General features: G+C 52.0%; 1 protein-coding gene across 12 annotated transcripts; it reads right to left on the minus strand.

Annotated features, from left to right (window-relative positions):
- Positions 1–2,003: 2,003 nt before the first annotated feature.
- Positions 2,004–12,931, minus strand: LZTS3 (leucine zipper tumor suppressor family member 3). 12 transcript variants are annotated; one of them, XM_073007261.1, is made up of 5 exons: positions 12,581–12,687; positions 7,130–7,292; positions 6,050–6,526; positions 4,930–5,730; positions 2,004–4,525 (listed from the first exon to the last, which is right to left on the minus strand). In XM_073007261.1, the coding sequence occupies exons 2-5, from the start codon at positions 7,199–7,201 to the stop codon at positions 3,827–3,829; spliced, it is 2,049 nt and encodes a 682-aa protein (XP_072863362.1). In that variant the 5' UTR covers positions 7,202–7,292; positions 12,581–12,687; the 3' UTR covers positions 2,004–3,826. The 12 variants fall into 12 exon arrangements, with proteins under 12 accessions (XP_072863362.1, XP_008017524.1, XP_008017537.1 ...); XM_008019333.3 differs by having other exon boundaries at positions 4,867–5,730; XM_008019346.3 differs by having other exon boundaries at positions 4,867–5,730; positions 7,108–7,292; positions 12,581–12,675.
- Between the last annotated feature and the right edge of the window lie 8,967 nt (positions 12,932–21,898).

Raw genomic sequence — 21,898 nt, forward strand, 5'->3', positions numbered from 1 at the left:
TTTATTTTTATTTTTATTTATTTACTTACTTATTTTTGGGACAGAGTCTTACCCCATTGCCCAGGCTGGAGTGCAATGGTGCAACCATGGCTCACTGCAGCCTCAACCTCCTGGGTTCAAGTGATCCTCCTGCCTCAGCCTCCTGAGTAGCTAAGACCACAGGCATGCACCACCACACCTGTCTAATTTTAACAATGCATTGATCAGGCATGGTGGCTCACAGCTGTAATCCCTGGTGTTTGAGACCAGCCTGGCCAACATGGCGAAACCTTGTCTCTACTAAAAATACAAAAAACATTAGTTGGGTGTGGGAGCAGGCGCCTGTAACCCCAGCTACTTGGGAGGCTAAGGCAAGAGAATCACTTGAACGCAGGAGGTAGAGGTTGCAGTGAGCTGAGATTGCACCACTGCACTCCAGCCCAGGCGACAGTGAGACTCCCTCTTTAAAACAAAAAAAAACAATGCATGTATAATAGAGATGTATCTGTAAAGTGCTCCCAGGAAAAGAGCTAGTGACATGATGGATAGATGAGCCTGCTGAGAGAAATAGATGTGGAGCTGGAGCTTAGGGAGGCCAGAGCTATGGAGCATGAGCCAGGGCGACTCTCCACCACCCTAAGAAGGAGGGCTGGGTCCTACTGGGTACATATACTGACACAGCTGTCAGTACAGGTACCTAGACAAGAAAAAGACTCTACTAAGCCGCTACCTATCAGAAAGGCCTGGCCCCAGGCTGCCGTTCCTGAGGGCACTTGAGATATGCTGATCAGGGTCTTCATATCCTGTCAATGCGTTGGCTCTACCAGTCCACACCTCCTAATCGGGGTGAAGGAGAGCTGAGAAATCATGCTCCCTCCAGGGCACTATCCTGTTGGAAAGACAAAATCAATGTAGGGAGAACGCATCCCTGCAAGGAGGGGCAAGCCTGGCATCCCAACTCCTGATCTCTGGAGACAGCGCTGTTTGAATATCTGGAGCCCCAGACCACAGACACCACTGCTTAGGGAGGGTTCTGTCATTCAGGCCAGACCAGGGCAAACACTATTCATTGTTATGACTCTGTCCTTGCCAGTAGAACCCAAAGAAAGCAGAGGGCCTACCCCCAAGGAATGAACCATGTTTGTTCCCAGGCAGCCATGACAATCCTTTTCTCTTTGTAATGCTCAATTTCCCATTCTCCCTTGAAGTGGGAGGAGCATGTGACTCAGTTCTGGCCAACAGGACTTAAAGGGAAGGGTCCTGGGAGGGCTCTGGGAAAGCTTTTACTTTCATGATAAAGTGGGGCAACCTCAATGCCTTCATGGAGCTGTGGCAGCCACTTTGTGGTAAGGAGGGAATAACATGCTAAGGATGGGACAGTGGGAGGATGAAAATCGAGGTCCCCGATGATCCAACAACCATGACACCCACCTCCAGATTTCTTGTCAGGTTGGGGAAAAATAAACCACTCTTTGAGGTCCTTTGTGTTACTTACAACAGAATGCATTCTTGATTGTGGTGCTTTGAGAGGATGACAGAGGAATTGTAAAGGGAAGCTCTCTGCTGTGCAGCACGCTTGGGTCCCTTTTGCCTTTGGGGCTTCACCATTAATTGCAAACCTATTCCCATTCTTCACTTCTATCCATTCAACCCGCAAACATCTACCAGTTGCTGTGTGGTGGCTTAGACGACCGCAGGCTGCATCTGGCTGTCCTGCATCATCTGCTTTCTGGCTAGCAGCTTAGTGTCCAGATTCTGAGCTGGAACGAGCTTGAAACCCCTTTGACAACAGTGTGAGCTGAAGAGAAAGCCCCACTGGGCAGATACGTGGCACCACAACTCTTCCCAGGCAACGTGGCAGAGCTTGGGCTTTGGGCCAACCTCCTAGCATGGCCCAGTGAGCACCTCCAGTCTCATGCCTCCTCTGGGAAATCTGTTTACTCCAGCTTTGCCTCCATCCCCCACCCGGGCCTCACCTCCCACACCTGCAAAGACACAAACAGGCCAAAGAATACCACTCGAGAGGCTTTTTCCATTTTATTTCTTTGGGAAAGGAAAACAAAAAGTCTTTCCATCACATATGGTAGAGATATATATTTATATATATTTATATATAATTTCTTTTGTGGTTGGACGTCCCAAAGCTAAGTCTGTTCATATTTTTTTCTATTTTTTTCTTACTAATGCCTTCTCTTCTCCCTGCCCCTGGGGCCTAGGCCCAGGTTCTAGGGCAGGTGCAGTGAGGGGTGAATGGAATGGGCAGTGGTTGCCAGGATGGCCTCCCACCCAGCTCAGAGACCTGGTGAGGACCACCCAGAAGGGCTGTGCAAAGGGTCAGAGGCCACACAGACGGGCACTCATGTTTTTGTGGGGGATGCACAGCTCATTAAACAGTCACCAGTCATGGGAGGAGGCTGGTCAGGGGCTAGGGGACTTGCTCACAGTAGTTGCCAGCTCTCTCCACCTTGACCCCAAAACTCAGTCCTGGGGGTGGGAGGAAGAGAGAGTGAAAAAGAGAGAAATACAAGGGCTGAGGGCCAAGCCTCCTCCAATTTTTATTGCTGGTGAATTAGAAATTTGCTTTTCCCTTCCTGTCTTGGGGAGATGGACTCTAAGAGGGCCCCAAGAGAAGTAGCTGACGTCGGCTGACCTAACCCCTCATGCCAGGCCTACCCTGGGTAGATGCTGAGCCACCTTAGGGCACCAGGAACCTCTCAGGTCAGCCTTGTTCTTCAAGGGCAATCACATCCAACTCTCCCCCCGCCCCCAAAACAAGGGCCTCCGGCTTAGACTTGGGCCAGTGGAGCTGGGAAGTGGGCAGTGCACCAAAAGTCAAGCAGAATTTTCTACTGGAAGAAAAGGTGAGACTTTGGGGAAGAGGCTGCCTAGGAAGATGATGTGCTGAGCATGAAAGCAGAAAGAGGCTGGGGGAATAGAGTGCGGGAAGACATCGCAGACACTCGTCTGACCTCAGAAACTGGGTGAGGAGAGTGCCTGAGAGGCAGGTAGTACTTAATAGCTGTATTGGAGCCGGACAGTGGCCCTGGGTGTGGGGTCAGCCAAGCAGATGGGGCTGTTGCCCTGCGGGATCCTGGCCAGAAGGGCGAGGGTAGAGTCGAGAAGCCATCAGGCAACCCTTTCCAAGAACAGGAGGACAGATCTTCCCTGGGTGCCGGACTTCCAGCCCCAGTCCTCCCCTCCCGCAACACACACACACAGGGACACACACTCACGACCAGGCCAGGCTCTGAGGCCTGAGCCCAAGAGATCTTGGGGGGAGGGGCTGGGCAGGTAGCCCTCTCAACCAAAGGCAGGCCATCTGCTCCCACTTGTCCTGCCAATCTGCCCAGGGAGGGAGAGCACTGTAGGAGGGAGAGAGGTCTGGAGCCCAGGGTCTGTCAGTCTCAGCAAACCCAGTGCAGGCCCCCTCAGGCTCCTTGGCCTAGGAGGTGAGCATAGAGAGCATCACTGGACACAGGGTGGCCCAACAGTAGCAGCCCTGACCCCCAGAAGGACTGGGGCACCTTATGGCACTGCAGGCCTGCTGCCTCCATCTCCAACAAGAGGGTGCCAAGAAAGGGAGCATGACTCCCCCACCACCTAGGATTGCCCCTGCTCATCCTGCCCTCCCCCTAATCCCTCCTTTTAGGAGGGTCCAAGTGGGCTGCCACGGGGGCAGTGCTGGAGCTGGAAGGGCAGGTGGGGAGGGAGGAACCTGGTCACAGCTGCTTAGAGAACCTCTTTGGTCTGGGGATACGGGGTCTATGGGGGAGATGGAGGGTAGGGGACACTGGGGACTGTGGCCTTTTGACAGGACATTTGTCAATAGGCCGAGTGCCCAGGTCGATCAGATTTCTGTGGACTCAATGCGCTCAAGGCGGGAGGGGGTCCAGGCCTTCTTCTCCTCGCCATGCTGGGGAGTGGGCGTGCTCGCACCCCCTGCGGCCCCACGCTCCCGCAGCCGGCGCTCCAGCTGCTGGTTGCGCTGGTACATCTCCACGTAGCTCAGCTGCAGCTGCTTCTGGTACTCGATCACCTTCTCCTTCTCCTCCAGCCACACGCGGCGCTCCTCAGCGAAGCTGGCACCCTGGCGCTCCCGGGCCCGCCGCTCAGCCGCCAGCTCGGCCTGCAGCCGCCCCACCTCCCGCCGCAGGGCCCGCGTCCCGCTCTCCCCACCAGCCTCCGCCTCCCCGTCCACGGAAACCAAGGAGGCGGCAGCGGTCACCCCGGCCTGACGGCGCATCTTAGCCTCGTCGCTCTCGCAGGTGGCCAAAGCATCCTGTGGCTCGGCCGGGTCCACGGGGGTCAGCGCCGGCTTGAGGCAGGCAGCAGGCAGCTCGCCCTCGCCCAGCTCCAGGCTGGCCTGCTTGCTGCTGAAGGAGTCCCGCAGGCTGAGCAGCTGCTCCTCCTTCTCCCGAAGCGAGGCCCGGCCTTCCCGCAGCTGTGAGCGCAGTCCCACGATCTCACTCAACTTCTGCGACACATCCGCCTGTGAGTCCTTCAACTGCTGCTTCAGGAGGGAGATCTCACCAGCCTTCTGGCACACCTGGGCAGGAACAGGTGAGAGGAGAAGCCAGGTAAAGGCAGAGCTCTGCTCACCCCAACCCAGCTACCAGATCTGGAGCCAGGGGCACCGAGCTTCCTGGGGCTGCTGGCTCAGCCCCTCATCCGCAGCGACGCACCCAGTTACCTGCCTGAACTCAAGATGGACATGTCTCACCCAGGGGATGGCCTCCGGTCCTCACAGGCACTGCCAGTTGATTTTGTCCCCCCTGCTCCTTTCACCACCCCCCACCCCCTTATGATAGTGAGGGGCAAATGCTCTGGGGTTTCCCAGAGGGACAGAAGGGAGGCAGAGGAGGGGAGGCCCAGATCCCCAGCCCGCACCTCCCACTTAGTTTCCTCCATCCGGGGCAGGAAGTCTGCCTGCTCCTTCTGGCAGGCGGCCACCTTATCCTCCAGCTCTTCCCGCTGCCGCATCAGCCGGGCTGCCTCCTCCTGCAGCTGCTTCTTGTCCTGCTGCAGACGCAGCACCTGCAGCTGTAGGCCCTGCTGGGCACGCTGGGCACGGCGGGCCACCTGCTGTAGCTTCCCACTGCAGCCCTGCCGCAGCTCGGCCAGCTCCCGCTCCCACGCCTTCTGACGCTCCTCCAGTACCTGGGCCACTGCGGCCTCGCTCTGCTCCAGGCTGCGCCGCAGAGCTGCCACCTCCTGCTCCTTCTCCCACAGGCGCTCCTCCAGCTCCTGGATGAGTGCACTGGGCGAGGGCGGTGAGCAGGCCGCGAAAGGCAGGCCTCCACCTCCACCCTCCCCAGAGCCCAGGTGGCCTGGCCGCCCCATGGATGACGATGATCCACTCTTGCTGGAGGCCCGTCCACTATCAGAGGTCCCCAGGTCCTGGTAGCCCGACCCCCCACCACTGCTGCCGCCACTACCACTACCATAGCTGGCAGTGCCAATGCGGTTAATGTGGCTGGTGGAGGCACTGAGGGGCGCCAGGTGCTGGCTATAGCTGGAGCTGTAGGTGGGCAGGCTCGTGAGGGAGTTCCGGCCTGAGTCTGAGAGGCCACTCCCACTCCCGCCCGCTGGAGTCATGGTCCGGGACTTGTCCAGTCCGCCTTTGAGGCCACCAGGGCCCTGTCGTCCCTCAGGAGTCCCATTGGTCTGCGGGGGGCACAAATTCTGCATGGAGTGGAAATTCTTGGGTACAACAGGCTTGAAGGCCGATGGCCGAACTAGTGGTTCTGAGCACTGTAGGAAAGGCAGGAAGTGGCTGGGCATCAGGATGAGGCCTTGGGCTTGGCCCAGGCTCTTCCCTCTGGCTGAGACTTGTCCAGCCCCACCTCCCACCCCTACTAGATCTCCATCCTGAGGTCCCCCATCTGGGGTTCTACCCCATGGCTCCCCAATGCCAGATCTCTGTCCTTGATCCACCCGCTAGACTTGGCCCCAGGTCCCCAGTCCATGACTCCCCAGCCCAGCCTCCATCCTGCCCCTACAACCCAACCTCCAAGAAGGCCCACTTTGCCTTCCTCTCTAGGTTGCCTCCCACCCCCAGAAAAAGGCTGACCTGGTCTAGCTTGCCAGAGGTGGCCAGGAGCTTGGGTGGGTGGCTGGGCTCACGATATTGTGGTGGCGCTTTGTCACTGCCACCACTGCTGCTGCTGCCACCGCTACTGCCAACCACGTTGCCACAGACATCAGTGTGGTCACTGCCCCGCAGATCGCCATTGAGGTAGAGGGAGTTGGCGAGACCCTTGTCCTCTGAGGGGTAGCGGCCTGGCCTCTCCCTGCTGGCCCCACTGCCACTGCCTCGAGTGCCAGGGAAACTGCCCTGGCTGCCCCCTCCCCCTGTGCGGGTACCCACGCTCTTCATGGCAAATTCCTGGGCATGGGCCACCCCACTGCCCACGCTACCCATGGCCAGGCGGGGGTCCGGGGGTCCAAGCTCGGAGGGCCGTGGGGCAAAGGCCAGGAGAGGATCCCGCCCTGGGTCAGCGCGCACAGGCAGTGTCTCCAGCTTCGCCATGACTAAGCCAGGGGGGCACTGTGGGCACAGGTAGGAAGGCAGAAATAGGTAAGACCCTACTCCTACTCCCACCACCCCAGCCAAGTCAACCCAGCACCACTCTGCCCCTCAGTGTCCCCTTCCCTACAATAGGTACAAAAAGTCCTCAGGCATCCAAGGTGAAGGAATAGGGCTGGGATAAAAGAGAGAACTTGGGAATGGGGGTTGCCTGTTGCCCACCTGATAAAGCCCAACCCCCAGGGCTCCATGCACCTAGCCCCCAGCCGTTGCTCAGCTCAGCTCAGCATTCCATTCCTAAAATTCTGCTTAGCCCCACCTCCGCCATGAGCTCCCCAGGCTCAGTGACCCTCTCAACTTTTTGCTGCAACCCCAGAATTTTGGGGTTCTTTATCCTGGGTCTGGGACCCTAACATCCGAACCTCATGGGCTGGGGAAATGGGGTTGGAAGGGGAGAGCAGTACCTGAATCCAACAGGGAACCAACCTCAGAAGATAGGGGAGGGAGAGAAATACACTCCTATCCAAAAATTGAGGGTGGGGGTCCTTCCCAGCCCCCTAACCTAAGGTGTTGCAGTCAGGGCAGAAGTGGAAGCTCACTACCAGCGCAGGCTTCTCTCCTTGCCTTTCCAAAGGGTTGAGGGGCTGACGGGTCCTCAAGCCTGGGACCCTCCGAGGCCCGGTCTGCAGGGGCCATGTGCCTCACTCTCGCAGTCGGGGCTCGGCCCGAACCAGCTGCGCGGCTTTGGAGGGGCCGACTGAGCCATCCCGGACTGCAGTTTTCTCCTCTGCGAAATGGGAGGAATGAAGGACCTACCTTGCGGGGCTGCCGCGTGCCAGGCGCCCCGAGGCGGCGAGCGCCTGAGGAAACGGGAGTCTTGGGGAGGGTGGGTAGGCGGTGCGCATCTGGGTCGCGGGTGGGCGCCGCCAAGGGCACGCCCTGTCCCCCGCGGATGGACGGGGGCCGCGGCTGCAGTAGGTGGCAGGTCTGCCCGCCCCAAGGTCTTAAGACAGGGCCTCCTTCCCGGGATCAGTCCTCTGCAGAGGTCCCAGGGCTGGCTGAGGCCGGGACAGGGGACGCAGTGGCGCCAGCTGCTGGCGCTGACGGAGCCTCCCTCCCGGCCTGCGTTTCCCACAGGTGGGCGGGGGGAGGGGAGGGGCTGCGCACCCTGCAGCGCCCCCAAGGATCCTGCGCTTGCCGAACCCCGCTAAGAATTCACTGCCACCAGGAAGACTTCCTGGATTACTCCCCTCTCCGGCTCCCTGTGTACCTTGACCATGTTCAGCTTACCATGAAGCCCTCTGAGCCCTTCTGTGGGTGCGCGTCCCCATCCCCCAAGGCCGGCCCACAGGCGCAGTGGGAGCCAGGCCTCGGGTTACCTGTGCTCAGGGAGGCCCTGCTTCCTCGTTCCTTTGTCTCAAGTTGGCACCTGGGAACACCTGCCCCAGAGATCTGCATAATGCAGCCGGGCAGGAGCACTAGGCAGTGTCTGCCTTGGGTTAGACCCTCAAATAAGTGTGTGGGAAATGGAAGGGGGTGCCCTTCAGGCCTTTTCCCACTATACCCTGCATAAACCAGCCAGGGAGCCCTCCTTCCCTATGAAGTTAAGGGGTCCACGTGGCACCCAATGGCCCCACAGACCATCTTCTACCCAGATGCCCTATCCTTGGCCCAGACCAAGGATAGGGCATCTGGGTTCTAATGCTGTATCCTTGGCCCAGACCAAGGGAACCTGACAAAACTGTTGTCCTTCAGGAGTCTTCTGGCCCCCACACCAGGAATGAGAGCTCTAGGTTGTTGGAAAGTTCACTACCAAGCCTGTCCACTGTCTTTGTAGAATTCCATACTCAGCATCTGTTCCCACAGGTGTGGAGAAGAGCACTTTGCCACCCTACTCCCTTGGACCTGTCTGTCCCCATAAGCAAGGGCCAGGACTAGGATGAGGACAGAGAGCCAAATGAAGGGTGCAATCAGCAAGTGCACAACCCTGAGAGTGATAGCCTCCTTCCCTTTGTGCCTTGGGTCCCTCTCTGGCCTCACTCTAGTCCCTGCTCTGCCTCTACTCCCCAGCATGCTCCAGCCTGCTATGCCTCAGCTCCGCAACCCCCTCCTACCTTAAGCATGGCCCCCTTCCCTTGCCATCTCTGGGTGCAATGTGGGGAGCAGCTGAGGACTGAGAGGATGAAGGCTGAAAGGCCTGAGGCTTGGAACCAGTAGGAAAGCCTGGGCAGGGTTTGGGAAAGAACTGGCAAAATTTCATACAGATGAGGTCAGGCGGTGGGGACAAGGGAGAACTCTGGACTGGGCACCAGGGTGGGTGCGACACTCTTAACATGATAGGGTGAGACTGCTTGGGGAAAATAGTTGCTGTGGGAAATATCAGAGAAAGATACCTCTCAAGCAGTAAATGGAGACCAGGCAAGGTGGCTCATGCCTGTAATCCCAGCACTTTGGGAGGCCAAGGTGGGCAGATTACTTGAGGCCAAGTTCAGACCAGCCTGGCCAACTTGGTGGATCCCCATCTCTACTAAAAATAGAAAAATTAGCTGGGCGTGGTGTGCATTCCTGTAATCCTAGGTACTTGGGAGGCTGAGGCACAAGAATCCCTTGAACCCAGGAGGCAGAGGTTTCAGTGAGCTGTGATTGCACCACTGCACTCCTGCCTGGGTGACAGAGCGAGACTTTGTCTTAGAAAAAAAAAAAAAAGCACTAGATGGAGAGAAATTGACATCATCAGTTTTTAAGGGTGCTGAGGGTGGGGGCCCGCACTGGGCCGGGGAGCAAAGCCCCAGAAGTCTGGGAGGCACTCTGGGAGCAGGAAGAAGGCCAGGAGAAAGTGGGCCCTGAAGGCCAAGATTGAGGGGATTCAAGAATATGGGGACAGTTTCCAGTGTCAAAAATAACAGGGCCAGGTAACATTGGGATTGGAGAATGTGCTGCGGATTTAGGAGCCGGTCTGAAGACATCACCAACGTCTATGTCAGAATGGTTTCAGAAAAGTGGTACAAGTGCCAGATGTGGTGGCTCACGCTTGTAATCTCAGCACTTTGGGAGGCCAAGGCAGGCAAATCACTTGACGTCAGGAGTTCGAGACCAGCCTGGCCAACGTGGTGAAACCCCGTCTCTACTAAAAATACAAAAAATTAGCTGGGCGTGGTAGTGCATGCCTGCAATCCCGGCTACTCAGGAGGTTGAGGTGGGAGAATCACTGGAACCCAGGAGGCAGAAGTTGCAGTGAGCCGAGATCATGCCACTGCACTCCAGCCTGGGAGACAAAGCGAGACTATGTCAAAAAAAAAAAAAAAAAAAAAAAAAAATAGGCCAGGGCGGTGGCTCACGCTTGTAATCCTAGCACTTAGGGAGGCCCAAGACAGGTGAATCCCCTAAGGTCAGGAGTTCGAGACCAGCCTGACCAACAGGGCAAAACCCTGTCTCTACTAAAAATACAAAAAAATTGGCTGGGTATGGTGGCGCATGCCTGTAATCTCAGCTACTCGGGAGGCAGAGGTGGGAGAATCGCTTGAACCCAGGAGGCGGAGGTTGCAGTGAGCCAAGATCGCGCCACTGCACTCCAGCATGGGTGACAGAGCAAGACTCCTTCTCAAACAAACAAAACAGAACAAAAACGTGGTACAAAACAAAGGCAGTCCACAAGGTTAGAGGAGTGCAGAGAAAGACATGGCAGAGTTCCTGCTGAAAGAGAAGGCAGTCATTTAAGGAGGTTTGAGATTCAAGGGCTTTTTTAATTTTAAAATTAACCATGGTAGAAACCTGAGTGTTAATATGCTGAGGGAAGGCGCCAATAGTGGGATGAAAGATCTAGGCAAGGGGAAAGCAAGGTGGCTGCACCAGAGACCTGGATCTGGGCAGGAATAAACCTCAACAGTGATCATGTTGATCTTGAGTGACAGGGTATAATGTTTGGGAAGGTGCTTTGTAAACTATAAGGGGCAATACAAACATGTAGTACTACCTTCCCTGAAATCCGGGAAAGGATAACCTGAGCATAGGTTGGGGCTGGTCATATGCCACTCTGCCCTACTGTTTCTCTAGAGTGTGTGTAGTCCCCAGCAAGTCTCAGATGCCTCGAGTCGTGGATGGAAACAAGTTTCCAGGATCATTGTCCTGAGCCTCCTTTCTCTGTGCTCTACCTGGGGAATGCTTGACTATCAACCCACAGAAGATCTCTCTGGAGCCTCACTCTCTAAAGAGCTTCTTGTCGTAATTTTAACCTGTCATGGTTAACCCCTTGCAAACATGCCCTGCCCCTTGTCTCTCCCAAGCTTTGGCTGCTGCAGCTTCTTTCCACAAAATCCCAGTAGGGCACTGGCAGGACAAGGAAGAGGATGTTTCCCTGATAAGCAGGAACTGAACCAAGAGGAAAGGTCCTAAACTGGCCCAGGTAACTGAGTATGGTCTGCAAAGGCAGCCTCCTGGCATCAGTGCACCACCCTGGGATGACAGCCTGTTGTCCGACTGCCTCGATCTCTGTCACCTCAGCCCTCAGTGCCTGGGGCATTATACACAGTATTAGCATCATGAAGGTGCCAAACGGACTCTACCTAAGAGTTACATGTATAGGTACCTCCAACCCACCCCCCAACCTGTGTCTCTCCCAAAGCTAGGAACACTTGGGGTCTCAGAGGCCCCAACCCCAGACCATTCTATCTCCTAAAAATCTCTAGCCAGCCCCTCCATCCAGCACCCCTGCTGGGGGCTCCTCAATGGACTTTCTTCTTCTGCACGCCCTCCCCCAGGCAGCTGCCAGGGAACTCCTTCTAAAGGGCAAAGCTGATCTTGCCCCTGCTCTGTCCAAATCCTTCCACGAGCAGGATCAAGTGCAGTAGACAGAGTTCTGGCAGCATCAGCTCCAAGTGTAAATCCCAGCTGGACTGATTAGCGGTGCAACCTCATGCAGGTAATTTCACCTGAGTTCTCACACTTACCTTGCAGGCATTTTAAGAAGTAAATGTATAATGGGTGAAACGCCTGGTATTCCTCTTGGTCCCCAGAACAAGAGTAGAGCTTGCAGCAGGGTCCCCAAGGCCTCTCCTGATGCCCCTCCTCTATCTCCCCTGACCTGAGCCCCTCTCTACTTCACACACAAGCTCTTGCCAGCTCTCTGTGACCATCCTACATGCTTCTAGACCAGTCCAAAGGCTGGCCTCAGGACAGCATCCCTGATCTCTACCCACCCGAGGGGGCGTCTTGGAGCACTTGGCTCAGGTCACTCCAGGGAGATTTCACTCTGAGGCATCCCCATGTCTGGCCTGTAGGTTTCCCAGGGGCACAGATGGCAGAGTCCTGGGGATCTCTGGGCCCTGCACCAACGAAATGCAGGGCAAATGCCTGTGGGAATGCTAGTTATGGGCAATGCAAAGAGGCAGTGAATCTGGGCAGGGGGAGCAGAAGGGGTTTCCAGGAAGCAGGACGGAGGGAGGAAAGGGATCTGGGGGCACTGCAGGGCTTTTGGGGTACAGAGACATCCAGAACTTCTTGGTTGGGATGACTAAGGGGAGATCCATCTTCCCTCGGTGGCCTAAGCACTGGCGGCGGAATGGGCCCATCACCTAGCTACTGGCTCTGATGAAGCCGGTGTTTCCGGACTGAGGGGGCCGAGAGCGCCCCCTCCACCCCGAGCACACACACGCGCGCACACACGAGCTTCTGCTGGGGGTGGGGGGGTCGCCATTCACCAGCAGCCCATGGCCCGCAGAGCCAACTGATAGAGACCCCAGCCACAGGCCACAGGACCTAGGAGTCCCTGCGATGGGGGAAATCCCGCCCGCACCTCCCCAGGCTCCCCACCAACGCGTGTGGCCCCGGGGGGCGGGGCGCAGAGGGAAGAGGTGACATAATCCGAGCCGCACCCCCTCTGGCCGCCACCTCCTCCCAGGCCGGGCGAAGCATCCATGACATCATCCGCCTCCTCTCCGCTCCCCTCCCCATTGGGACCCCAGCAGCGGGACGCGCCCCCTACCCAGTCCGGGTCAGGTCTGACATGCCGCGCAGTGCAGCAGGCACGGCGGCAGGTCGGAGCCGGGAGGGATGCCACGATGGGCCTGCCTCACTTACTCGCTGCCTCAGGGTCCGGCGCGGGGTCTCCGACACGGGCGCCACCGGCCCGGCTCGCTGGCGCAGCCCGAAGCACGCCCGGCGGGGCGCGCGGCGCGGGCCCGGCTCCGCTCCGCGCCCCTCCTGCTCCCCGCCCGAGCCCCGCCCACCAGCGGCTGCGGCAAACGCGAGCCCGCCCTCCGGCCACGCCCCCCGGGACAGCCAATGACCGGGCTGGGGCGGGGCGAGGCGCCTTAACCCCTTCGTCGCTGCGCCCCGCCCGCGCGTGGGACCCCTCCGCCTCACCCTCTCTAGGGCGCAGCAAGACAGCCACAATCCCCTCCGGTCATCGGTCGTTACCCGCCAGGCCCTTGGGCTTGGGCTCAGGCCCAGTCGTTCCTCCTTAACAAATCCAATGGAACCGCGCCCTCGCTGAATCCCACGTCTAGGAAGAGGGGGAGGAGCTCCTCTTGCTTGGGTGAAGGGGCTCCCGACTCCGAGCCCCGAGCCCCATTCCTCTCCCGCGCCAGCTCTTCGGGACGCGGCCTCCCAGCGGACGCCTTTGGACCTTGCAAGTCCGCTAGGTGGGGTCGGGACGAATCGTCGCGGGTGGATCCACCTGGCCGAGAAACGACCCGCCCGGGCGCGAGGACCACGGGCTGTCGTGCGGGAGGCGTCGAAGGGCAGTAAACTCCGTTCGTGATCAAACGGAGAGGATTTGAAACTTGCTGCTCACACTGGATCACCGTCTGGAAGGTGCGACGGGGAAAAAAAGCACATTATACCCCAGCAGGATTGAACGCTTTCACCCTGTCCCGCGCCTGGCGTAACGCATGGCCCCAGACCACACGCTGCAATCCGGGGTGAGAGGGAGTGAGGTGGGGACTTTGTCCCGGACCTAGAGCACCGGCCTCGCCCGCGCCGGCAGCGTTCACTGTGGGGAGTGCTCACTCAGCCTAGGGCGGCCCGAGAGGACTGCCGGGAGGAGAAAGTCGGCCTTGAATTGAGGCCTCAGTGTTGAATAGGGTGGGGAAGCAAGCCTGGCCGAGAGTTTAGCACTAGCAAAGGCCTGGAGGCACCAGGGTCTGTCCTAAGAACTGCAGTCTCTACTGTGGCTGGGATTTAACGCATTACGTCTCTGCTGTTTATAGGTGTCGTGTTTGGTCTTATGACTTCGTATTCTCTAGTTTTTATTTATTCCTGTTTTCTGAATTTTCCCACATTTGCTTTTATCTTCTATCGTGATTTTCAAGGCAGAAAGTGTTTTTAATTCTTCTCGCGACAGCCTTTAATCAAATGAAAATAGTTTACATTTCACAAATTAGTAAAGTCAGTGACAAATAATTCGTTTTTATATTCCCCTTTATGTCATAAGAAATGTAATGTGCTTTTCTGCCTCCTACCTGCCGCCCTCACTACTTATATTTGTCCATTTAATCAGGACAACAGACCTAGCTTTTGTTTACACCTTTTTTTTTAAGCCACATTCTTTTTCAATCCTTGTTTTTGGCTTTTGCCAACTCTGTTTAATTGTTTTCAATGTCACTGCCGGTTTTTTGTATTCTAATTTTTCTATTCCTCATTTGGACCTATCTCTCACATGACTAGCGATTTCAGGGGGGACTCTGGAATGTTGTATTTCCTAAGCCTTTGCCCTAGGTGAGAATGCCTTTACAGTGATTTCCTGTTTATAGGATTCTTGAGTCTCAAGCTTTCCCCCTCAAAACTCTTGTCTTTATTTCATTGTCTTCTGGCACTGAAAATGCAAAGCTGGGTTTGTCTGTTTAAGGTTAGCAGTTTGCTTGGTGCTTGCAAGGGTTTTTCTTTACCCTCAGAAGTCAAACATTTTGCCAGTATAAATCAATATGGGCCTTATCTATTAATTTTCCAGAAACAAAAGAGGTCTTCTTTGCAGCTTAGAAAAGTTTTCTTCCTGTCCATTCTGTGAAAAGATTTGGGTTTTTTCCTTCCTCTTCTCTAAAGCTATCACATTGGATCACCAATGTCAAATAAATGTTTTCTCTGCACCCTGGGAGACTATATCAAGTTTTTCTTCACCATTACGGATTTAATTTTCTTCAGAGTCAAGAGTACTGTTTATTTTCTCCAATGAGACATTTGATTCTGCTTGTTTGATTTTATTTTCTTTCAGCCAACTTCCATTCCACCTCTGTCTTGATCGCAACTTAATCTCTCTTTATAGTCTCCATTCCTATTTCATAGAGTAATATGGTTTTGCATCTTTAAAAGAACACCAGGAAAATAAGAGAATACTATCTATATCTGACTCTGGTCCAATGCATATGAAAACTTCTTTTTTTGAGACAGAGTCTCACTTAAAATTTACACAAACTCTAGCATAGTGTGTAACTGTTCAATGAATAACTAATGCAATCACCTTCCTTTCTTTCAGAGCAACTATGAACTAGACTTTTTTTTTTTTTTTCCTGAAACGGAGTCTCCCTCTGGAATGCAATGGCGCAATTTTGGCCCACTGCAACCTTCACCTCCCGGGTTCAAGCGATTCTCCTGCCTCAGCCTCCTGAGTAGCTGGGATTACAGGTATATGCCACTACCATGCCCAGCTAATTTTTGTATTTTTAGTAGAGGGTTTAGTAGAGTATTTTTAGTAGAGGGTTTCACCATGTTGGTCAGGCTGGTCTCGAACGCCTGACCTTGAGATCTGCCTGCCTCGGCCTCCCAAAGTGCTGAGATTAGACTATTTGTATCTCGGTTCATCAGCTGAGCGAACCAATCAATACTTGTTTTGTTTTGTTTTGTTGCTTAAGATGATTTGTCACTTGCTGATTAATGATCACACAAGTTTGTTTGTTTTTTGAGACAGTCTTGCTCTGTCACCCAGGCTGGAGTGCAGTGGCATGATCTTGGCTCCCTGCAACCTCCGCCTCCCGGTTTAAGTGCTTCTCGTGCCTCAGTCTCAGTAGCTGGGATTACAGGTGTGCACCACTATGCCCAGCTAATTTTTTGTATTTTTAGTACACACAGGGTTTTCGCCATTTTGGCCAGGCTGGTCTCAAATTCCTGGCCTCAAGTGATCCACCCACCTCCACCTTCCAAAGTGCTGGGATTACAGGCCTGAGCCACTGTGCCTGGCCCTGAAAACCTTGATAAAGTGGATCATTTTCTGGGAAATAAAATTACAAGAATAAAAAAAATGTTAAAAACATCATCCAAGAAATATGTCCAAAAAAGGTTCTGGTGGCTGGCAGGGTTACTTACGCCTATAATCTCAACACCTTAGGAGGCCAAGGCAGGAGAATGGCTTGAGCCTAGGAGTTCAAGACCAGCTTGGACAACATAGGGAGACCCTGTTTCTACAAAAAAATTTAAAAATTGGGCTAGGCACGGTGGCTTACTCCTGTAATCCCAGCACTTTGGGAGGCCAAGGCGGGTGGATCACCTGAAGTCAGGAGTTTTAGACCAGCCTGGCCAACATTAGTGAAGCCCCATCTTTACCAAAAAATACAAAAATTAGCCAGGTGTGGTGGTGAATGCCTGTAGTGCTGGCTACTCGGGAAGCTGAGGCAAGAGAATCGCTTGAACCCAGGAGGTGGAGGTTGCAGTGAGCTGAGATCGTGCCGTTGCACTCCAGCCTAGGCGACAGAGTGAGACCCTGTCTCAAAAAAAAAAAAAAGAAATTAAAAAATTAGCAAGGCACAGTGGTGCACACCTGTGGTCTCAGCTACTCAGCAGGCTGAGGTTGGATAATGGCTTGGGCCTGGGACGTTGAGGCTGCAAGTGGGCCATGATCGTGCTGCTGCACTCTAGTCTGGGCAACAGAGCAAGACCTTGTGTCAAAAAAATAAAATAAAATTTAAAAAAGGCTCTGGCCTCAGATAGTTTAATGGAAGAAACCGCCCAAACTCACTAAGTAGATAATTTTCACCCTACTAATCTGCATCAGAACCCAGAAAAGATAGAATGCTGTCTATTTCATTTTATGAAGCCACAATTCCCCTTATACCAATTCCTAATAATAGCATAGGAAGAAAGGAAAACTGAAAACCGTACTCATCAGTTCATCAGTTCCAGGAGGGAAAATCCTACATACAATTCAAGAAAATAAAATTGTAGATTATTCTATATGAAATTAATAAGCCATGAGTTTGTCAAATGAGAAAAAGAAACAATTATCATAACAGATGCCAAAAAAAATCAGTCAAAAATGAGTACCCAAAAAGAACCCTCCCAATTAACCAAGAACAGTTGAAATGAAGAATTATGTATTACCAGCCAGGCAAAATGGCTTACGCCTTAATCCCAGCACTTTGGGAGGCTGAGGTGGGCAGATCACCAGAAGTCAGGAGTTTGAGACCAGCCTGGCCAACATGGTGAAGCCCCGTCTCTACTAAAAATACAAAAATTAGCTAGGTGAGGTGGCAAGTGCCTGTAATCCCAGCAACTAAGGAGGCTGAAGTAGGAGGATCACCTGAACTCGGGAGGTCGTGGCTGCAGTGAACAATCATGCCACTGCACACTGTAGCCTAGGCTAGAGAGTGAGTTGCCATCTCAAAAAAAAAAAAAAAAAAAGCTACATGAGTTCCTGTTTCCCTACAGCCTCACCAGCATGGGATATCATTAGTCTTTTGAATGTTTGTTTTAATCATGTCCTCTTTGCCCCATAGCTGAGGGAGGGGTTCCCACTCTCATGTGATGGCAGTGACCAAACACAACACCTGACACTGGACAGGTGAGATTTACTGCAGTTCATTAGTTACATACTCAATGGGAAAGGGCACCACAAGCCATGCAGGGCCACACAGGAGGTGCACTCAGGAATGGAGTGAACAACCAGGGGTTGTGGAGGGCAGGTTTTGTAGTGATAAGAGAGTGAGGTGCTCCCTGGTTCCTGTATGGGAGGTAACTGGCTTGTTTGAATAATTCTACAGACTGGCAGGGAACTGAAGCCTACTATTAAGAGATAAGCAGGAACTGCTCCTGGTTCATTTGATGAAAGGATTGGCTAGGGGACCTTACCCACAGAACACAGCACGAGGGCAGCTTACAGCTAGACCATTTGAGGCCCTCTTGATTTTACCAGAAGTCAGGTCAATAATTCTTTTTATTTTTTTAATATTTATTTATTTATTTATTTATGTATGTATTTTTGAGACAGAGTCTCGCTCTTGTTGCCAGGCTGGAGTGCAGTGGCACCATTTTGTCCCACTGCAACTTTCGCCTCCTGGGTTCAAGTGATTCTCCTGCCTCAGCCTCCCGAGTAGCTGGGACTACAGGCATTTACCAGCATGTCCAGCTAATTTTTGTATTTTTTGTAGAGACAAGTTTTTGCCATGTTTTCCAGGCTAGTCTCAAACTCCTGAGCTCAAGTGATCCACCCGCCTTGGCCTTCCAAAGTGCTCAGATTACAGGTGTGAGCCACTGCACCTAGCCTCACATAGCATTTTTGAGGGTATAAATTGGTACAGCCTTTTGGCAGGACAATTGGATAGTATATAAAAATATGAAATGTGTACATCCTTGGGCCCAGCAATCTCATATTTTGGGAAGAGATAACATCACTAATAATATGTCATATGTCTGAAGACAGTAACTAATGTACTGATTGTAAAAGTAAAAAAAAAAACCTTGTAAATACATCAATCTATTAATAGAAGATTGATTAAATATATTACAAGGCATCCAATGCAATGTAACAATAGACAGCTATTAATATTTAAAAGAAGGACATGAATGCCTATGTGTTGACACAGAAAGATGACCACAGTAAGTGAAAAAAGCTGTGGCATAATCATATGTATAACTATCAACCTATCATGCTCTAATTTTTCTACTATTATTTTTTATTTATTGAGCAGCCCCCAAAACAGAGAGTCCCTCTACCTTTTTTTTTTTTTTTTTTTTTTTGAGATGAAGTCTTAGTCTGTTACCCAGACTGGAATGCAGTGGCATGATCTCGGCTCACTGCAACCTCCGCCTCCTGGGTTCAAGCGATTTTCCTGCCTCAACCTTCCGAGTAGCTGGGATTATAGGTGCCCGCCACCATGCCTGGCTAATTTTTTTTTGAGACGGAGTTTTGCTCTTGTTGTCAGGCTGGAGTGCAATGGCACCATCTCGGCCCACCGCAACCTCTGCCTCCCAGGTTCAAGCGATTCTCCTGCCTCAGCCTCCCGAGTAGCTGGGATTACAGGCATGCGCCACCACGTCTGGCTAATTTTGTGTTTTTAGTAAAGATGGGGTTTCTCCATGTTGGCCAGGCTGGTATCGAACTCCTGACCTCAGGTGATCTACCTGCCTGGGCCTCCCAAAGTGTTGGGATTATAGGTGTGAGCCACCATGCCTGGCCATGCCCAGCTAATTTGTATATTTTTAGTAGAAACGAGGTTTTACCATGTTGGACAGGATGGCTTGAACTCCTGGCCTCAGGTGATCTGCCCGCCTTGGCCTCCCAAAATGCTGGGATTAAAGGTGTGAGCCACCGTGCCCAGCCCCTCTGTTCTTTTTCAAAGAATATATATGTACGTGCATAGAAAATTCAGGAAAGATACATATGAGATTAAACATGGGCTACCTTGAGATGGTGGGATCACAGGTCATATGGCAGAAGAAAGGAGTCTAGGCAGTAATGTAATTTTTGCACTTTGGCACAATCAGCTCACTGCAGCCTCGAATTCCTAGACTCAAGTGATCCTCCTGCCTGCCTGCCTCAGTCTCCTGAGGAGGCAGGACTACAGATATGCCCAGCTTCCTTTTAAAAAAGTTTTTTGTAGAGAAGGGGTCTTGGTAAGTTGCCCAGGCTGGTAATGAATTCCTGACCTCAAGTAATCCTCCTGCCTTTGCCTCCCGAAGTGCTAGGATTACAGATGTGAGGCACCACAGCTGGGCAAATATTTAATATCTTAATCCTTTGCTATTTCTACATTTTCAGAGCTTACTTACCTGTTTATTCTTCCAAATAAACTCATTTTCCTTTTTGACTGTCTTTAGAAACATATTTAAAATATAAATTTTAAAAAATCATATCTCTCTTAATACTCACCCGAGTAAGTGGAATAATGCCCCCCACCCAAAATGTCCAAATCCTAATCCCCAGAACCTGTGAATATGTTGTTACATGGCCAACCAAAATTAAGGTTATAGATAGAATTAAGGTTTTGATCAGCTGACCTTAAAATAGGAAGATTAGCCTGGATTATCCAGGTAGGCCCAGTGTCATCACAAGTATTCTTAAAAGTGAAAGAGGACGGCAGAAAGAGTGAGATGGAGATGTGACTAGGAAAGAATGATCAGAGAGATGCAATATAACTGGCTTTGCAGATGGAAGAAGGGGGCCATGAGCCAAGAAATGTGGGTGGTCTCTAGCTGGAAAAGAACTTCCAGAAAGGGAACACAGTCCTTCCTTATATTTTAGCACAGAAGACTCACATTGGACTTCTAAGCTACAGAAGCATAAGATAATAAGTTTGTGTAGTTTTATGCCACTAAGATTTGGTCATTTGTTACAGCAGCAGTAGAAAATGAATACAAATACATAATAGACACAACATTCCTTTGTTGAATGATGAATGAAATCACGAAAACCCTAGGTCTACAGATAAATAGGTAAAAGAAATATATCACTTAGGGCTGGGTGCGGTGGCTCATGCCTGTAATCCCAGCACTTTGGGAAGCCGAGGCAGGTGGATCACCTGAAGTCAGAAGTTCGAGACCAGGCTGGCCAACATGGCAAAACCCCGTCTCTTCTAAAAATACAAAAATCAGCCAGGCGTGGTGGCATGTGCCTGTAATCCCAGTTACTTGGGAGGCTGAGGCAGGAGAATCACTTGAACCCGGGAGGCAGAGGTTGTAGTGAGCCGAGATGCCACTCCACTCCAGCCTGGGTGACACAGCCAAGACTCTGTCCCAAAAAATAAATAAATATAGATATAGATATAGATATATATCACTATGAATCCAGATAGCCAATAAGCAGTTGAAAATATCTATATCCTTATTGATACTGAAGAGATGCAGACCAAAACCTATCAAATTAGGAAAGACTATTGCAATCCTTTGGGGTCCTACCCACCAACTTGTCCAGAAGGGGATCTGGGTTTACCTCTCTGAGATGACTGCTTGCCATTACCTCTGAACAGCAAATTAGGGGGCAGACAAGGCACTTTAATTCATGCTAAAGTTTGAATGTTTGTACTAAAGCCTTTTACAGCTGTGCTTACCTTATGACGAAATGAAAACTTCTGGAATTGGGCCAAAAATTCCTGGGAATTACCAGTAAAGGTCTTGGGGGTTATCTAAGCCAATATAAAAGTAACTGAAATGATTATAATCCAAGAATGCTGGGGTCTTTTATGACTGTTTTATAAGCTGATGTGTTTTTTTTGTGTTTGTTTGTTTGTTTGAGACAGAGTCTCACCCTGTCGCCCAGGCTGAAGTGCAGCGGCACGATCTCAGCTCACTGCAACCTCTGCCTCTTGGGTTCAAGCAATTCTCCCGTCTCAGCCTCTCACATAGCTGGGATTACAGGCACCCGCTATCATGCTCGGATAACTTTTGTATTTTTGTAGAGATGGGGTTTCACCATGTTGGCCAGCCTGATCTCGAACTCCTGACCTCAGGTGATCCGCCCACCTTGGCCTCCCAAAGTGCTGGGATTACAGGCGTGAGCCACCGCGCCCAGCCGAGTTGATGTTTATACACACATACATACACACACACACACACACACACACACACAGGGTCTGTGAAAAATAAAATTTAAGGCCGAGTGTGGTGGCTCACGCCTATAATCCCAGCACTTTGGGAGGCTGAGGCAGGCGGATCACCTGAGGCCAGGAGTTTGAGACCAGACTGGCCAACATGGTGAAAACCCATCTCTACTAAAAAAAAAAAAAAAAACACAAAAATTAGCCAGGCATGGTGGCAGGCGCCTGTAATCCCAGCTACTCGAGAGGTTGAGGCAGGAGAATCGCTTGAACCCAGGAGGCAGAGGTTGCAGTAAGCCGAGACCGCACCATTGCACTCCAGCCTGAGAGAGCGAGACTCCATCTCAAAAAGTGAAAATAAATAAATAAATAAATAAATAAATAAATAAATAAATATAAACGTTAAAGGAAAAATATACAAAAAATTAAAAACTATATTCTCTTTCTTAACACTATTCTTTACTAATTGCATTTTACCAAGATAGAAAATGGTTTATGTTTTTTGTATGTTCCACAAGGTCCCCCTGTAACGTCTGATTCTGTTTTTACGTAATTGATGCATTGTTTATATGATACTAACAGACTCATCTGTACCTATACCCTGTAAGCCTCATTTCAAGATATTTAGATACAAAGCGAAAAGGAACACAAGTCACTA

Source organism: Chlorocebus sabaeus, chromosome 2, assembly GCF_047675955.1.
Source record: "Chlorocebus sabaeus isolate Y175 chromosome 2, mChlSab1.0.hap1, whole genome shotgun sequence".
NCBI lineage: Eukaryota > Metazoa > Chordata > Mammalia > Primates > Cercopithecidae > Chlorocebus > Chlorocebus sabaeus.